The sequence below is a fragment of the Dendrobates tinctorius genome, unplaced genomic scaffold (assembly GCF_039654945.1).
Source record: "Dendrobates tinctorius isolate UK_male_01 unplaced genomic scaffold, ASM3965494v1 ptg000205l, whole genome shotgun sequence".
NCBI lineage: Eukaryota > Metazoa > Chordata > Amphibia > Anura > Dendrobatidae > Dendrobates > Dendrobates tinctorius.
In genome coordinates, this window is record NW_027361872.1 from 4,676,136 (window position 1) to 4,696,503 (window position 20,368).

A 20,368-nucleotide genomic window follows, 5' to 3' on the forward strand; every position below is an offset into this window, starting at 1 on the left:
GAGGAGGGACACTGAGGAAATGTCAATCTGGATTCAACATCAGTTTCAATAATGTTTTAGCTCTAACTTTTTATGTAATTTATTTTACATATTTTTATGAATCTGACACGCGTTCAATGCTAACTATACTGAGTACTAAAGCAATGCCTGCAAAAAATATATATAAATACCTTCCATTGGGTTTCTCTTCATAGACACAGATTTTTTATTTTTTTCAACTCAAATTTTTTTGTTAAAGAAAAAATTCTTGTGTGACCAGTTTCCATAAAACGTCTTCATTTTATTAACTCTTTCTTTGTCACAGCACTTTTCCTTGTTTACAACACTTAAAATATCAAGTGCCCGGTGGAGTCTCGTATATACATAAAAAGATATACATATTTACAGAATGATTTCCCTTTCAGTAATGATTTGTGCAGTTTAATTACGTACTATGGATCGAGTTGAGGACTCAAGTGTCGATACATGCCGGTTTGTCTTTTATGCTCAAGTATTGGGGATCGAAGGTGGTAAGGTGCAGATCCGCCCTTGATGCCTTTTTTGGTCCGGTGTACACGCTGTCGGTCTTGGAGTTGGAGGTGTAGGCTGTGAAATTACTTACTCTGTAAAGTTCCGCTTGAGCCTTGCAGCAACCGAACTTGCTCATGAGGAGGAAGAAATCTCTCCGGAACGCTTTGGTAAAGATTGCATATAAGAATGGGTTAGCGCAGGAATTCACGGGGTAGAACAAGACCAGCAATATTTTGGAATTGGTCACGGTAATAAGTGGAACTTTAAAGGCTGCAGAAATGGCGAAGAATGAAATTGGCGCCATGCATGTAAAGTCGGTGAAGATGAGCACCGCCATTTTCTTGGCTATTGTGGTATCTTTGTTGGTCGGCGTGAACTCTGGATTTTGGACGGCAATGTAGATTTTGATGTAACAGGCGCATATGATAATGAAGGCTATGACATTGAGCACCAATATGAGGATTATGTACGCCTGTGAAAGAGGTGTTTCTATGTCCATGGGCAGGCATATACTGACTTTGATGTAATTGCTTACGCCAACAAGAGGCAGAAGAGCAATGAGAAGTGAAAAAATCCAGCCTCCGAGCATAATCAAAATTGCATGCCTTAGCCGGAGCTTACGGTCAAGTTGCATTGCATAGGTTATCGTGTGCCATCTCTCAAGGGTTATCACAGTCAGCGTGTACACCGAAAGCTCACTGGCAAATACCGTGAAGAATCCAGCTGCGCTGCAGCCGCTCCCTGTCTGCCAGTCAATAGCATGGTTATAGTACTGACTTTTAGTCTTGGAGTCGACCGATGCTATCAGCAGTAGATAAATACCCATGCAAAAGTCTGCAAACGACAGGTTGCACATCAGAAAGCGAGGAACGGTGAACTTGTAATGACTAGTCAGCAGGACTAAAAGAACCACAGCATTTCCCGCAATAGCAAGTATACTAATAAACCAGATCAGGACTCGAAGGAAATTGTAGCCCATGATGTCCTCGCAAGGGTTAAAGGCATCTGGCTCTGGGTTACATTTCAGGGTTCTGGGCTTAAAAAATTCTTCATAATCCATCGTCAGTTCCGTACTGAAAAAAAAACCCCAATATGTTGTCAATTGCAATTGATATAACAAGATTTCGTATATTCAGTTGCAATAAAATTATTCATCCTCCATTTCAAGTTAGGATTACTAGCCAAATTTTTAAACTTTCTGCTGTTTGCAATGAAACATTAAAACTAGTGATGAGCGAGTATACTCGTTGCTCTGGTTTTCCTGAGCATGCTCAGGTGTCCTCCGAGTATTTTGGTGTGCTCGGAGACAGCCTGAGTACATGTGTGGAATGCCTGTTTGGTAGGGAAGTCCCACATGTATTCAGCCTGTCTAGCAGTCGCAAATCATTCAGCTGCGTCGACAAAAATTAAATCTCCAAGCATGCCAAAATACACGGAGGACACCCGGGCATGCTCGGGGAAACCCGAGCAACGAGTATACTCACTCATCACTAATTAAAACAAGAACAATTTAAAGGGAACCTGGCAGCAGGATTTCTCCTGCTAATATGTGCATGTAACTCTTTGGAAGACAAGTCCAGCAATACCTTTAACTAGACAATCCTTTCCTCATTTCCATATCAGCGTTTGTATTGATATGCAATTGACGCTGAAGAGAAATGGTAGATCTGAAGCCTCTGTCACTCCACCTCTATTCCCCGCCAAGCGTTGCCGCCTCCTCATCCTCCTGCTGCACTTTCAGCCTCTATGCCGTGTGATTTCAGGTAAAGGAGCTGTGAATCAAGAAGAGGGAGGTGGGGAATAGATCTGGAGTGACAGAGGCTTCAGATTTACAGCCTTAATAGCATATCAAAACAAACACTGACTTCTCAGTAATTGAGGAATGGACTGTCCATGTAAAGGTAATGGTGGACTTATTTTTTTAAAGTTATATGTAAAAATAAATAGTTTGGAGTATGAAATAATTCTGGTGACAAATTTCCTTTAAATAGCTCAACTCATAAGCGGTGGTTTCTCCAAATCTAATGCAAAATACCACGTTGACTGACTACTCCAGTCTCAGTATTATTCAACCCTGTGATGAAAAGTGTCTTTACTACTTAGCCCTCCTGGCTGTTATGACCTGCTGCACGTGATACATAAAGCACCACCAGCTTCTGGCAGCGTTCCTTATGAGCAATGACGTCTAGCTCAGTAATAATCTTGGGTTTGTGTGCTGCAACCTCCGTCTTCAAACATCATTTAATAGTTTCTGTTGGATAACTGTAATAGCCACAATAGGGTTTGAATAATTTGGATTACAACTGTATATGGCATACTTCAGAATTTCTAACTACTCAAAGGATTAATAGTCATAGAGATACACTAATTGATCTAAATGCAAATTGTTGAAATGGGAAGAAAGGATCCAGAATGTTTAATACCTGCACGCCAGTCAAAATGGAATGTACATGCAAAACAAGCCGCGGAGACACCATCACATGTTTCTCAACGCAAGCAATGACTAGCCAGGTCTTTCCCCGGGAAGGAACAACCACGGGAAGGGCAGTTTCCAATGAAGGAAACCACCTATGCCAAAACATGGTATCCATCCACAGACAGCTGTTTCGGGGTATTGCCCCTCATCAGTGTGGAGTAGGAAACTGGCTGGTAGGAGCAATGCCTAGTGAAAAGACTATGAAAAGGAGGATGAATGAACTCATGGAGATCAACATCCAACACTGCGGAGACACCATCACATTTCTCATCGCAGTGATTCTAGAGCACTGCCCCCATCCCTTATGGGAAATATGTAAAAACATACAAAACACAAGCCGTGGTGACACCATCACATGTTTCTCAACGCAAGCAATGACTAGCCAGGTCTTTCCCCGAGAAGGAACAACCCTCATCAGTGTGGAGTAGGAAACTGGCCAGTAGGGGCAATGCCTAGTAGAAGACTGTGAAAAAAGGGGATGAATGAACTCATAGTGATCAACATCCAACACTGCGGAGACACCATCACAGTCTTCTACTAGGCATTGCCCCTACTGGCCAGCTTCCTACTCCACACTGATGAGGGTTGTTCCTTCCCGGGCAAAGACCTGGCTAGTCATTGCTTGCTTTGAGAAACATGTGATGGTGTCTCCGCGGCTTGTGTATGTTTTACATATTTCCCATAAGGGATGGGGGCATTGCTCTAGAATCACTGCGTTGAGAAACACGTGATGGTGTCTCCGCAGTGTTGGATGTTGATCTCCATGAGTTCATTCATCCTCATTTTTCACAAAATGGAATATACAGTCATGGACGAAAGTATTGACACCCTTGAAATTGTTTCAGAAACTGAAGTATTTCTCCTAGAAACGTATTGTAATTACACATGTTTTGTTATTCACCTGTTTATTTCCTTTGTGTGTATTAGAACAACCCATAAAACAGGAAAAAAAGGCAAATTGGACATAATTTCACATAAAACTACAAAAATGGGTCGGATAAAATTGTTGGCACCTTCTACTTAATATTTGGTTGCACACCCTCGGCAGTAAATAATTGCCATAATCATCAACAATAACAGAAATAAACGCTTGAAAAAGATCACTCTGTAATGACTCTATCTAATATATGAGTTTCACTTTTTGTGTTGAAGAATTGAAATAAATTAACTTTTTGATGTTATTCTAATTTGTGAGAAGCACCTGTACAATTTGGCAAGCTGAAGTCTAGCTTTTTTATGTCTCTGTGTCAGCAGTCAGGCCCTCCTTGGTCTCCTGCCATAGTATTTCATTTTATTCAAATGTCAATGGATAGTTTGCGCTAACACTGCCTTCATCAATTTTTCTTTGAAGTCCACATCCAGGAATATTAGCTACAGTGTCATGGGTTGTAAACTTCTTGATTATGTTGCGCAGCGTGGACAAAGGGACATCAAGATCTCAGGAGATGGACCTGTAACCTTGATTGTTGATATTTTTTAACAATTTTGGTTCCCAAGTCCTCAGACAGTTCTCTTCTCTTTCTGTTCTCCGTGCTTAGTGTGAAGCACAATGCAAAGATTGTGTCACCAGGTTACCGCAACGTAGCGGAGCCAGAAGACTGCAGCATCTGGTTGCTCCTGCTCGGCCGCTGAGAAGAAGGACTTCTCCTTTGTATTAAAATTGTTTATTTCTTCCAGCATAACAGCGGTTAATCAGCCAGGTTAGAAATCATTGTGTTCAGCTGTGCTTGGTTAGTCACTCCTTTTCCCTATAAAATCTGGGCTCCATTACCAAGTCCTTGTCAGAACACTTGCTGCATGACAAAAGGCAGGAGAGAAGTTGGTATGAGCAAGGGCTGGAGGAGTTAGAAGCGACTGTTGTTTGGTTTATACGCTTGATAATCCCTTATCCTTCTCTGTTTTGCTTTCTTCCCTTCCTGCCCACCCTGGTGGATTCCTCTGTTATATATGAGTGAATATTGTGAGTGTGTGGAGCTTTCAGATTCCCTTTGTCTTTTTTGCCCTGTTTTTCGGGTTGGTGTACTGCGGTGCACAGTAGCGCCCCGTCTTCCCTGGGTGGGGGAAGGGGACACACGAGGGCTAACTTAGGAGTTAGGGCAAGGGTGGAGGCCCAGGCATCTTCACCCTCTGAATTATCCCAGGGAACAGGGTGAGCTAGTGTTAGGACCAGGAAAGGAGCCCCTGGTTCCAGGTCACTCGACAGCTGTTGTGACAGATTGAGTCAACTTCTCCCCTTCTGGATCCAGTGATTTCATATTGCCCTCACCTGTTACTTGCCAGAGGTGAGCTTGAACGAGCATCACATGCTTGAAACAAAGTAATTTACCCATATTTTTGGGAAGGGGCTAATTTTGTCCAGGCTATTTTTGGGGTGTTGTGTGAAATTATTTCCAATTTGCACTTTTTTCTCTTTTTTTGTGTTCTGTCAATACAAATAAAAGTAAATAAAAATAAATGTGTATAACAAAACATGTATAATTGCAATACTTTTCTGGGAGAAATACTTCATTTTCTGGAACAATTTCAAGGATGCCAACACTTTCGGTCATGGCTGTATAAGAGAAGCCCAATTAAATAATCAGTTGATCCTCTAGGAATTGTCAGCTTTGGTTTATTTCAATTCAATGATTATACCCAGCTCTAAACTAGCCATGCAGTTTAGTTAAAAGTAGTCGTTATCTGCAGGTTTTGTCTGGTTCTTCCAATCATTTATTGTTTATAGGGGTCTTTTCCTACAGCAGGTGTCGAGGGAAAGAATTATTGGGCATGTTGGATTTCTGATGGTAAATTAAGTCCTGGTTAAAGGTTTCTAGTACTTTTGTAATTTGGCAATATGTCTGCTGTAATCCTTAAAGGGACTGTTCAGGTATTTTTTTCTGAAAACCTATTTGGGCATTCTGAGAAAGTAAATGGGATTCTTCTATACCTATCAATTGCGTTGACCTGGCACTTTCCATTTTTAAAGAATGAAGTAGTGTCTTACCTCCAATGTAGTGGTACATAAGAGGCATTAAACATTTGCTGCCTGATTTACCCCTTTGTGAAACCCTACAAACCGCTTAATTTTGTGGGGACTCTTCTATTGAAAAGGGATTGTCCATTGGGTGCAGTTTTCTTATGTCATTTGCATATTGATTTCTTAGTTTCTAAGATCTCTGTTAGTGTCCATTATATATAATCTTGTTTATTTTTATTATTTTGCTTCCACAAAATGAAAATCTGCTATATTTGTGTTATGATCATATAAGTCCCATACCCCCTGAGGAAGCCATAGTGCATGGTGTACCACGTAGGGCTTCTTTTGCGCTCTACCTACCTTCATTTTTTAGGGTTTGTACCATTTAAGTCACATGCTCATTTCTGATCTGGTATTTACTTATTCTATTCCCTTTATTCTTCTATTTTCCATGTGACCTGTTGGCATTGTTTAGTCACTTTACACCATCCTATTCATTCTCATGCGTTTGTTTATTGTGGCTATCTTTGACTCTACCCTCTACCATTTATTACATTGTGTCTAGCCTTATTGAGGCTGTCAGGGAGATTGCATAGGTCACTTTATAGATCACATTTTGGGGATCTGGTCATGTACAAAAAAAAATATGCTGTTTTGGTTTCTTTGCCTTTTTATATGTTTTTAACATTGATTTGTTCACCATATACTTGTTACACAATGCAGGCTGTCTCACATTTCAAATTATTATTTTTTTCTTCTATTTTTAGGGGTTACTGGTGCTTTAAATACAACATTCTTTTCTCCTTTTCTTACATGTTTTCGGTGCATAGCACAGAACCCTCTGATATGGTAGTACCGGTCCATACATCTCTTTCTTACATACTGTATAAATGTATAGCACATTCTAGTAATCTATAACGAGCCATGGACCTCAGCAATTCTCGGTTATCCAAGACAGATTTTTAAAGGGAATCTGTCAGCAGGTTTTTACCATGCTAATCTGAGAGCAAGATGTGGTGCCTGAGACTGATTCCAGTGATGTGTCACTTACTGGGCATTGTCATCTCAATGAAATCAGCATTTTATCAGCAGGAGATTATCACTCGAGGATTACTTGTCTCATGCCATGTAGTCCTGTTCTGTGTAACCACGCCCACACCACCGATTGGATAATTTCTGCGAGTGTACACAGAAAGCAGCCAATCAGTGGGGTGGGCGGGGATATACAGAGCTCTGCATTCAGAGAAGTGCTTGATCTGAAGCAGAAAAAAACAGGGATTTTATCAAAACTGCAGCAAGCAGCCCAGTTTACATACGTCGCTGGAATCGGGGTCTCTGCCCCTACATTTTGCTGCTCTCAGATAACATGGCACAACCTGGTGACAAATTCCACTGTAAAAGTGGGGTCACGCGAATATATAAAAAAATCGATCTTATTTTCATCCCGAAAAGTGGGACAATGTTGTTCTCAATTGTCATCCATGTGCTGTCCATATACAATTATTTTTTTTTTACTCATATGCTATTAATAAGTATAATTTACAGTTTTCTATGTTACAGAATTGCAATGTATACGTAAAAATCGTCTGCCACTCCGATGGTCCGAATATAATCTGATTTTTTTCTTGCACCCGTCAGATTTTGGAGGGAATACAGCTGAGGAAAAATATGGAGCTCTGCTCTGGCTCATAGAATAACATCGGTCTGAGCGCAAGCCCCTCTTCTACTGGATTGCACTTGTCCGAGTTCTATGCCGCGCGAGCGAGCCCTAACCGTGGCTGTAATGATCACGGCTCCAATTCAATGACTGCAAGCGAGTGAGTAATTGATACAAAGGAAATAAAAGAAAACTGCTCATCTTGTAACCCCCAGTGATCACTAAACCGAAGGATCAAAAGGGATCAGGTCTCTCCTCTTCCGACACTAAAGAGGCTCCATAGATTTCCTGTCGAGCTCATCTTCAATGTCGGAGGAAAGCAACAAAAGACTTTTTTTCCCTCCACTTTAAGGATTGGTGGGAGTCTCCGCACCCAGAGAACCACCAATCAAAACTTTTGATGTTTAAAAAAAATGTATCTAGATATCTACTGTGCAGTTTTTCTAGATAAAATAAACAGGAAATCGCTGCTGCTTACATTGTTTCATTTGTTTGCTTCCTTGGCAAAATGTTACCTTGGTTTGTCAAGTTTCCTAAGTATGCAAGTGGGGAGTCAAGTCTGTGGGGGTAGAGAAGCATTATATAAGCAAACAAGCAATATACTGCATTTTACAAGGCACCAATTTACATTTTGTTAAGTTTTGGTATTCATTGATTTCATGGTATAAACGAACGAGTGGCATAAAGTAATATATAACATGTAATAGTATAATATAGAACATGTAAAAATATAATAATATATAACATGTAATAATATAATAATAATATATAACATGTAATAATATAATAATATGTAACATGTAATAATATATTATTACATGTTATATATTATTATATGTTATATATTATATTATTACATGTTATATATTATTATTATATTATTACATGTTATATATTATTATATTATTACATGTTATAGATTATATTATTACATGTTATATATTATAATATATACCATGTAATATAATAATATATACCATGTAATATAATATATAACATGTAATAAAATAATATAGAACATGTAATAAAATAATATAGAACATGTAAAAATATAATAATATATAACATATAATAATATATAACATGTAATAATATAATATAGAACATGTAAAAATAAAATAATATATAACATGTAATAATATAATAATATATAACATGTAATAATATAATATATAACATGTAATAATATAATATAGAACATGTAATAATATAATATAGAATATCTAAAAATATAATAATATATAACATGTAATAATATAATATAGAACATGTAAAAATATAATAATATATAACATGTAATAATATAATAATATAGAACATGTAATAATATAATATAGAACATGTAAAAATATAATAATATATAACATGTAATAATATAATAATATATAACATGTAAAAATAAAATAATATATAACATGTAATAATATAATAATAATATAGAAGATGTAATAATATAATAATATATAACATGTAATAATATAATATATAACATGTAATAATATATACAAGAAAATACAATATAGCCAGCTCACCAGCAACCACCGCAGAGACCTCGGAACTTCGCCCAGACAGACGTGGGATCAATAGGAAAAAAGAAGATTTGTACTTCCAGCTACGTTAAAAACATTTCGACTTGCTTTATTCGTTTTCAATAACAAGCAGACTGTCAAATGACAAAATCTCTCTCCAGGAATGCTGCCAATACACATGGGACCGGCTTTACGCGTTTCGATCTGTGCGATCTTTGTCAAAAGCCATGTCAGTACCTCTCCACATGCTTCTATATAGAAAGAACAAACCAATGGTATTACACTATAAAATCACGCGAACAGCACATATGTGAAGCATAGAGGAAAGAAAAAACCTGTTACTCCTGCACCTTATACCATGTGACATATAACCATCGATTTACCTGTAATAAAGCGCCAAATCATTCCCTTTATTAAGACCTTGTAGAGATCTCGTATTTAAATGATATATCCAGTGCGCCTCTCTAGTGAGGAGTCGTCTTCTACCATCGCCTCCTCGAAACGGAGTATTAACAGTTTCAATGCCATGAGCCTGAAAACAATTAGTGCTCCTGGCATGATGAACAATGAAATGTTGCGAGGCCGCGGAGACATTTCTTTCAGCAATATTCGTACTGGTGATATCATATAAATGTTCCCTAATGCGAACCTTCAGTTTTCTAGACGTGCATCCAACATATGACAGTTTACAAATCTTACAGCTTATCCTATAGACTCCATTTGTAGAGTTACAATTAATGTAGCTTTTGATTTTAAATCTGCTCTGATCACCGCCCTCAAAAAATTCCTTAATCACTAGCGCATGTGCGCAAGTCTTGCAATTGTTAAAGCCGCATCTATAAAAACCCACACAATTTATCCAATTTTGCGAAGGTTTTTTCTTATGTAGAAAACATGCTAGGTGATAATTTGTTTCCCAGAGTTGGCGCTCGTCTGGAAACCACATTTACACCTGTATGAAGCACCTTCTGTGCCCGATCAAGATTTTGATCCTTTTTCTACTATCTTGGATATAAACAAATTTATGCGCAACTTAACAATTAAAAAACATTTTTTGAATGATCTACAATTAGAAGAGGATCTGGAGCAGTCCATTTCCAATGATATTGAAGAAACGCATAATGAATTTGTTAACCTGAATTTTAAGGAACAAGCTGCGTTAGTTACTCTGCAGCTCTTGGACACGAAATTTTCAACAAATAGTCAAGCTATTGATCAATCATATAGTTTTTCTGTAAAAAATCCCTATTTTTATCCTGTCCAGACCAGATCTGAGTGTATGGACCGTTTTCAAGATTTAGTAGAGAAAGAATTGCTTATGTTACACAATAAATCTAGATCTCATGAAGGCAAAAAAATTAATAGGAATTTTTCTAGGGAACAATACTCAGCCCTTAGAGAGTTGCAGAACATGACAGATTTAACAATTAAAATGTCAGATAAGGGAGCAGTGGTAGTTGTTTTATATTCCATTGATTATTATGAGAGCATGATGCAATTATTATCTGATCAATCAGTGTATAAAAAATTGACCCATAATCCCCTACATGAGTTTAGAGACAAAAGTGTTATGATCACCAAGGATGGCCTAAGCTTGGGAGTTTTGACCACTAAACAAGCAGAATTTTTAGAGATCAAAAACCTGGTTTTACCCATTATTCATGGGGTTCCTAAAATCCACAAAAAGGAAGGAATACCTCCAATGCGTCCGATAGTTTCGGGGATAGGTTCTGCAAATGAACATCTATGCCAGTGGGTGGATTCACTGTTACAGCCGCTTGTAAAAAAAAATCACCTGGTTATATTAGGGACTCAAAACAAGTTTTGGAATTCTTTTCTGAAAAAATCTGGTTATCCACGTATACTTGGGTATGCTGCGACATAGTATCCCTTTATACGTGTATCCCACATAATCTGGCTATTCAAGCACTAGGTTTTTACTTGCGTAAATTTAGTGACTATACAGTCAATTTAATTGACTATATTTTGCAAGTGGTGAGCTTTTCAGTATCCCATAAATTTTTTTGCATTTAATGGGGAGTATTATCTGCAAAAAACAGGCGTGGCCATGGGGGCTAAATTCTCGCCTTCATTGGCCAATTTGGTCATGTCGTTCTGGGAGCTGCAATTCAACTTTTCGGCCTCCAATCCATTTCTGGAAAGCCTTATCTGGTATGGCAGATACATTGATGATATAATTTGGGGTGGAAATGTATCTGCCATACCGGATTTTGTAAACTATTTGAATTCCAACGAATATAACATTAAATTTATGTATAAATATGATGTTGAAAAAAATCTCATTTTTGGATTTAGAATTAACTGGTATATCTGACCAAACTATTCGCACAAACACTCATCACAAACCATTCAGTGGGAATACTGTTTTGCATGCTACTAGTAGGCACAGTAAACATACAATTAAATCCATCCCTGTGGGGGAATATACCAGAATAAAACGTAATTGCAGCCAAAAATCGGATTTAGTAAAGGAATTCAAGCAGGTTTCAGAGAAACTAAAAAACTGCAAATATCCCATGTGGACGTTAAATAGAGCTCAGAATATAGTACAAAATAAAAATCGTGCAGAGTTAATTATGAACAATACTAGAAAAAATCGCAACAAAGACTGGAATAGCAAACCTTATGTCTGCTTTCAGTATAGCCCATAATTCACACAGATAAAAGGAATTATAAATAAGTATCCACCGATACTTTATGAAGACGAAAAACTGAGCGAGGTGCTTCATACAGGTGTAAATGTGGTTTCCAGACGAGCGCCAACTCTGGGAAACAAATTATCACCTAGCATGTTTTCTACATAAGAAAAAAACCTTCGCAAAATTGGATAAATTGTGTGGGTTTTTATAGATGCGGCTTTAACAACTGCAAGACTTGCGCACATGCGCTAGTGATTAAGGATTTTTTTGAGGCGGTGATCAGAGCAAATTTAAAATCAAAAGCTACATTAATTGTAACTCTACAAATGGAGTCTATAGGATAAGCTGTAAGATTTGTAAACTGTCATATGTTGGATGCACGTCTAGAAAACGGAAGGTTCGCATTAGGGAACATTTATATACTGCTGAAAGAAATGTCTCCGCGGCCTCGCAACATTTCATTGTTAATCATGCCAGGAGCACTAATTGTTTTCAGGCTCATGGCATTGAAATTGTTAATACTCCATTTCGAGGAGGCGATGCTAGAAGACGACTCCTCACAAGAGAGGCGCACTGGATATATCGTTTAAATACGAGATCTCCACCTGGTCTTAATTATACGGAATGATTTGGCGCTTCATTACAGGTAAATCGATGGTTATATGTCACATGGTATAAGGTGCAGGAGTAACAGGTTTTTTCTTTCCTCTATGCTTCACATATGTGCTGTTCGCGTGATTTTATAGTGTAATACCATTGGTTTGTTCTTTCTATATAGAAGCATGTGGAGAGGTACTGACATGGCTTTTGACAAATATCACACAGATCGAAACGCGTAAAGCCGGTCCCATGTGTATTGGCAGCATTCCTGGAGAGAGATTTTGTCATTTGACAGTCTGTTTTTTATTGAAAACGAATAAAGCAAGTCCAAGTGTTTTTAACGCAGCTGGATGTACAAATCTTCTTTTTTGCTAATAATATAATATATACCATGTAATAATCTAATAATATAGAACATGTAATAATATAATATATACCATGTAATAATATAATAACATGGAACATGTAATAATCTAATAATATATAACATAATAATATAATATAGAACATGTAATAATATAATGTATAGCATGTAATAATATACTGATACTGTATATAACATGAAATAATATAATAATATATAACATGTAAAAAATCATTGACTTATAAACAGAGAACATCACAATATTTCTTACAAAGTACAATCCTAAGGTGCTAGTAATAAATAAAAATGAATGAATAAAAATCCGCACAACCGCAGGAATCAAGGAAAAGGTGAGGTGTATAGGAAATTTCATATGGCATTGTGCTGCTCCTTTGTGCTCTCCTGATTGGTTGACGGGTAGATCGTAGCAAATGAAAGTGGATTATAGCAAAAATAATATACACTTCTCAAAATTGAAATTGCAACATCAAGAAGGTAAAGTCATGGAATTATGGAAATTACAGGATGGAGAGACTTGTTAATTATATGCAAATAAGGAAAAAAATTTAAAGATCCTCTCTATTTATTTAGTGTTGAGTATGAGCGAAACGCTCAGAAATCCCCACACTTACAGCCTTGGCTGCTATTAGTGAGGTTATTAATGGATGACTGAGGAAAGTTTTACCACTCTGAATGTACTTGGGCAAATTATCAAGATCCACTGCTGGCAGTTTCCTTTGCAATTACTGACCAAAGAACTCCCATATGTGCTCAACGGGAGGCAATTCTAGAGGCAATGCAGGCCATGGTAGCACGATTAGGCAATGCAGGTCACAATTGAAAAAAATGCAAAAATGATATAGGTTCAAATCCCTCTCTATTTCCCAAAATATAGATGAAATGTAAAAAAAAAATGTACGTACTTAGTTTTGTTGAGTTTGTAACTGTGTGAACTAATAATATATTATATAGTGTCGAGTAAACATTTTGGCACCCCTGGTCAAAATTACTGTTATTGTGAACAGTTAAGCAAGTTGAAGATGAAATGATCTCTAAAAGGCCTAAAGTTCATGATGACACATTTCCTTTGTATTTTAGGAAGAAAAAATATATAGTCACTTTTTACATTTTAAAAATTGCAAAAGTAAAAAAGGCTCTTGCAAAAGTTTGGGCACCCTTGGAGATTTGCTAAGATACCTTTGACCAAGCTTTAAGACCTTAATTAGCCTGATAGGGTTATGACTTGTTCACTATCACTTTTCAGAAAGGCCAAGTGATGCAAATTTCCCAACTTTATAAAAAGCTAGCGTCCTTTAACCTTGTGCCAAAAAACAGCATCCACAGGTTCTTCTAAGCAGCTGCCTTACACTCTTAAAAAAAAGGTGGAGTCCCACAAAGCAGGCTATAAGAAGATAGCAAAGTGTTTTCAAGTGGTCCTTTCCTCAGTTTGAAATGAAATTACAAAATGGCAGTTAATGGGAACAGTGGAGGTCAAGATAAGGTCTGGAAGACCAAGCAAAATTTCAGTGATAGCTGCTCGTAGAATTGCTAGAGAGGCAAATCACAACATACAAATCAGAACACATGTGCTCATTTCATTTAGCCTCTATCCCTTGATGATGCTAGGTTACTGGTGAAACATGTCAGGGAGGCTTTAAGGCACTTTTTAATCAACATTGGTCAGATGTGTATGGTGAATTTGAAGGGAATAAGGTAGTGGTTGCGCCAAGAAATCCCTATAACCTGTGTTACAAAGCAATGAATATGAGTAAGGAGATAAGTATTATGATTATGATCAGTAAGAGATAGGATATACCTGACCTGCTCCTTACACACACTGACCTTTGTAGCATTTTAAATAATTCTTTCCTTGTAAATAGTGAATTAAAGGTTAAATTTTATGGTCCTTAGATGGGTTTTTTCTTTCCTTAGGCAAATTGTAATTAATGTTTGTATACCCTACGCTGACCTAATGGACAGCAATTTCAGGTGTTGCGGCCAATGGCACAGGGAGCATTTCACGGGTAGAGGGAAGAATGGATTCAATGAAATTTCAACAAATTATTGATGCAAAGGTAACACCATCTGTAAAACAGCTGAAGTTGAAAAGAGTATGGCTTCTACAAATGTATAATGATCCTAAACACATGTCAAAATCCACAATAGACAACCTCAAAATGCGCAAGCTGAAGGTTTTGCAATGGCCCTCACAGTCCCCTGATCAGAACATCATTGAAAATCTGTGGCTAGACCTCAAAATAGCAGAGGATGCAAGATGATCCCGGAATGTCAGACAGCTAGAAGAAATTTCCAAGGAAGAATGAAAGACTCTTGTCTGGCCACAAAAAGCATTTACAAGATGTTATGCTTGCAAAAGGGGGTGCTACTAAGTACTAACCATCCCAAACTTTTGCAAATGCCTATTTTCCTTTTTTTTCAATGTTTTTAAAATGTAAAAAATAATTGTACCGTATATACTCGTGTATAAGCCGAGATTTTCAGCCCATTTTTTGGGCTGAAAGTCCCCCTCTCGGCTTATACACGGGTCATATACCTGGGGGTCAGCAGGGGAGGGGGAGCGGGGGTGTCAGAGATCATACTTACCTGTCCTGCCGCAGTCTCTGCAGCCTCGCTCGCTTCTCCACTGTCTTCCTTCCTGTCTTCAGTGTTCACGTGATGCCGCTCATTACCACTCATGAATATGCGCATATTCATGAGTGGTAATGAGCGGTACCACGTGACCGCTGAAGACAGAAAAGGAGACAGAGGAGAAGCGAGCGAGGCTGCAGAGACGGCGGCAGGATGGGTGAGTATAGCGATATTCACCTGTCCCCCTGTCCATCGCTGCTCACCACTGTCTCTTCTGCATCCTGTGTCAGTGACGTTTAGGCAGCAGGGGGCGTGGTGACGTGATTAGTGCGTGCCGCCCCTCTGCTGGCTGAACAGTCACTGACACAAGAAGTGGCAGACAGCGGTGATGGACCCAGGAGAGGGGAGTATGGCATTTTTTTGCAGCATATGGGGGCATATTCTATGGAGCAGCATATGGGGGCATAGTCTATGGGGCAACATATGGGGCATAGTCTAAGGAGCAGCATATGGGGGCATATTCTAAGGAGCAGCATATGGGGGCATAGTCTATGTGGCAGCATATTGGGGCATAAACTATGGAGAAGCATATGGGGGCATAATCTATGGAGCAGCATATAGGGGCATAGTCTATGGGGCAGCATATGGGGGCATATTCTATGGAGCTGCATATGGGGGCATAAACTATAGAGCAGCATCTGGAGCATATTCTATGGGGCAGCATATGGGGGCATAGTCTATGGAGCAGTATATGGGGGCATATTCTATGGAGCAGCATATGGGGCATATTCTATGGGGCAGCATATGGGGGCATAGTCTACGGAGCAGTATATGGGGGCATAGTCTATGGGGCAGCATATGGGGGCATATTCTATGGAGCAGCATATGGGGCATATTGTATGGGGCAGCATATGGGGGCATATTCTATGGAGCAGCATATGGGGGCATAGTCTTTGGAGCAGCATATGGGGGCATAAACTATGGAGCAGCATATTGGGCATATTCTATGGGGCAACATATGGGGGCATATTCTTTGGGGCAGCATATGGGGGCATAGTCTATGGAGCAGTATATATGGGCATATTCTATGGAGCAGCATATGGGGGCATATTCTATGGGGCAGCATATGGGGGCATAGTTTATGAAGCAGCATACGGGGCATATTCTATGGGGCAGCATATGGGGGCATAGTCTATGGAGCAGTATATGGGGCATAGTCTATGGGGCGGCAAATGTGGGCATATACTATGGAGCAGCATATGGGGCACATTCTATGGGGCAACATATGGGGGCATAGTCTATGGAGCAGTATATGGGGGCAGAGTCTATGGGGCAGCATATGGGGGGCATATTCTATGGAGCAGCATATGGGGCATATCCTATGGGGCAGCATATGGGGGCATATTTTATGGAGCAGCATATGGGGGCATAGTCTATGGAGCAGCATATGGGGGCATAGTCTATGTAGCAGCATATGGGGGCATATTCTATGGAGCAGCATATGGGGCATATTCTATGGGGCAGCATATGGGTGGCATAAACTATGGAGAAGCATATGGGGGCATATTCTATGGAGCAGCATATGGGGGCATATTCTATGGAGCAGCATATGGGGGCATATTCTATGGGGCAGCATATGGGGGCATTGTCTATGGAGCAGCATATGGGGGCATATTCTATGGAGCAGCATATGGGTGGCATAAACTATGGAGAAGCATATGGGGGCATATTCTATAGAGCAGCATATGGGGGCATATTCTATGGAACAACTTATGGGGGCATAATCTATGGAGACGCATATGGGGGCATAAACTATGGAGCAGCTTATGGAGGCATAAACTATGGAGCAGCATATGGGGGCATAGTCTATGGATTCCACCCTCGGCTTATACACAAGTATGTACGGTATATATATTTTTGTTGCCTAAAATACAAAAGGAAATGTGTCATTTTTAACTTTAGCTTTTATACAGATCATTTAATCTTCAACTTGCTTTAATGTTCACAATGACTAATTGGATCAGGTGTGCCTAAACATTTGCATGCCACTGTAATATTTATTCTATATGGTGAAAGCCAAAATGAAAAAAAAAACATACAATATGTCAGAGTCGCTGATTTGTGGCCACTTTGCCTCTGAAAAACCCTGAATAGGAAAAAGTAGTATGGACCCTACAATGCTGATGCTATAACCTACAGCTCATACTAGAAAACAAGCCCTCATATAACTCTATCAACTTTAAAATAAAAAAGGTATGGCTCTTGGAAGGTGAGGAGGAAAATTACAAAACAGCAGCATGAGATACTCCAATAGAGCACGAGATAAAGCTGACTTCACCTAGGCAGATTTTATGCTTTTTGTTTCATCCCTACACGGTGTGAATATAAATATGAAGAAATATCAGTCTTACCTTAAGGTTACATCCACACCACATTTCTGCAGCGCCAAAATCTACAAGTGGTGTGTGCGCTGTAAGCGTCTGATATGTGAGCAATGTGTGCTGTATGCGTAATATGGGAGCAGTGTGGGCTTTACGTGTCTGATATGTGAGTGTTGTATGTGCTATATATGTCTAATATGTGAACGGTTTGTGTACTGTATGTGTCTATGTTAGTGGTGTGTGCACTGTATGTGACTAATATCTGAGTGGTGTGTGCTGTATGTGTCTAATATGTGTCTGCGCTGTATATGTCTAATATGTGAACAATGTGTGCTGTGTGTCTAATATGTGATCGGTATGTGCTGTATGAGTCTAACATGAGTGGACTGCGCTGTATGTGTCTACCATGTGAGCAGTGCGTTCTGTGTGTCTAATATGTGAGCGGTATGTGTGCTGTATATCTCTAATATGTGAGCGGTGTGTGTGCTATATGTGTCTAATATGTGAAGGTTTGTGTGCTGTATGTACAGTTGTGCTCAAAATTTTACATACACTGGCAGAATTTTTTCCTTTCTTGGCCTTTTTTCAGAGAATATGGATGATAACACCAAGACATTTTCTCCACTCATGGTTAGTGCTTGGGTGAAGCCATCTATTGTCAAGCTACTGCGTTTTCTCTTTTAAAATCATAATGACAATCCAAAACATCCAAATGACCCTGATCAAAAGTTCACATACCCCATTTCTTAATACCGTGTATTGCCCCCTCTAATATCAATGATAACTTGAAGTCTTTTGTGGTAGTTATGGATGAGGTTCTTTATTTTCTCAGATAGTAAAGCTTGCCACTCTTCTTGGCAAAAAGCCTCCATTTCCTATAAACTCCTGGGCTGTCTATCATGAACTGAGTGCATGAGATCTCCCCAGAGTGGCTCAATGATATTGAGGTCAGGAGACTGAGATGGCCTCTCCAGAACCTTCACTTTGTTCTGCTGTAGCCAATGACACGTTGACTTGGCCTTGTGTTTTGGATTGTTGTCATGTTGGAAAGTTCAAGTAGGTCCCATGTGCAGCTTCTGGGCTGATGATTGCAAAATTGCCTCCAGTATTTGCTGATAACATGCTGCATCCAACTTTCCTTCAACTTTGACCAAGCTTCCTGTGCGTTTCCAGCTCACACATCCCCAAAACATCAGCGATCCACCTCTGTGTTTTACCATAGGAATGGTGTTCCTTTCATCATAGGACTTGCTGACCTTTCTCCAAATGTAATGTTTATGATTGTGGCCAAAAAGTTCAATTTTGGTCTCATCACTCCAAATTACCTTGTTTCAGAAGTTTTGAGGCTTATCTCTGTGCTGTCTTGCGTATTGTAGGTGAGATTCTTTGTGGCATTTGCATATTAATGGTTTTCTTCTGGCAGCTCGACCATGCAGCCCTTTTTCTGCAAGGGCCTTCTTATTGTGCATCTTGAACAAGTCACACTGCTAGTTTTCAGAGAGACCTGTATTTCAGCTGATGTTATTTGTGGGTTTTCCTTTGCATCCCAAACAATTTTCCTGGCAGTTGTGGCCAAAATTTTTGTTGGGCTACCTGACCGTGGATTTGTTTTTACAGCGTCCCTGATTGTCCATTTGTTAATCACAGTTTGAACGCTGCTTACTGGCATTATCACTTCCTTGGATATCTTTTTGTATTCCTTTCCTGTTTTACACAGTTCAACTACCTTTTCCCGTAGATCCGTTGACAATTCTTTTGCCTTTCCCATGACTCACAATCCAGAAACGTCAGTGGCTGGATGAAAGATGCAAAAGTCTGTCTGGATCCCAGAAACTCACTCAGCTTTTATGCTCACACACTGATTATAACCAAACAGGTCACAGGTGAGGATGTTACCTTTAGTAGCCATTCAAACACATTTGTGTCAACATCTGTGCATGTTATTAGGCCAAAATCACCAGGGTATGTACATTTTTGATCGGGGTCATTTGGATGTTTTGGGTTGTCATTATGATTTAAAAAGAGAAAACACAGTAGTTTGACAATAAATGGCTTCACCCAACCACTAACCATGAGTGTAGAAAAAGTTTTGGTGTTATCATTCATATTATCTGAAAAAAGGCCAGGAAAGCAAAAATTCTGCAGGAGTATGTAAACTTTTCGGCACAACTGTACCTAATATGTAAGAGGTGTATGCTGAATGTGTCTAATATGTGATCGGTGTGTGTGTTGTATGTATCTAATATGTGAGCGGTGTGCTGTATGTGTCTAACATGTGAACAGTGTGTGTGCTGTAAGGATCTAATATGTGAGCAGTGTGTGTTCTGTATGAGTCCAATATGTAACAAATATGTGCTGTATGTATCTGTGAGTGCATTGTGTGTACTGTATGTACAGTATCTAATAAGTGAGCGGATTGCCCTGTGTGTGTCTAATATGTGAGCAGTGTGTGTGCTGTATATGTCTATTATGTGAGTGATATGCGCTGTATGTTTGAGCAGTGTGTGCTCTATGTGTCTTAATATGTGAGCGGTTTGAACTGTTTATGTCTAATATATGAGCGGTGTGTGTGCTGTATGTGTCTAGTACGTGAGCTGTGTAGCTGTGTGTGCTGTATGTGTCTAATATGTCAGCGGTATGTGTACT

The 20,368-nt window shown here is 39.0% G+C and overlaps 1 protein-coding gene across 2 annotated transcripts in view; it reads right to left on the reverse strand.

The window, feature by feature from the left end:
- Positions 1–259: 259 nt before the first annotated feature.
- Positions 260–20,368, reverse strand: part of LHCGR (luteinizing hormone/choriogonadotropin receptor) — a 257,515-nt gene continuing 237,406 nt past the window's right edge. For both annotated transcript variants that reach the window (XM_073554028.1, XM_073554029.1), the window contains 2 exons: positions 8,078–8,158; positions 260–1,583 (listed from right to left, as the gene is read on the reverse strand). In XM_073554028.1, coding sequence (XP_073410129.1) covers positions 452–1,583; positions 8,078–8,158 — 1,213 coding nt within the window. In that variant the 3' untranslated portion in view covers positions 260–451. The remainder of the gene's footprint in view (positions 1,584–8,077; positions 8,159–20,368) is intronic.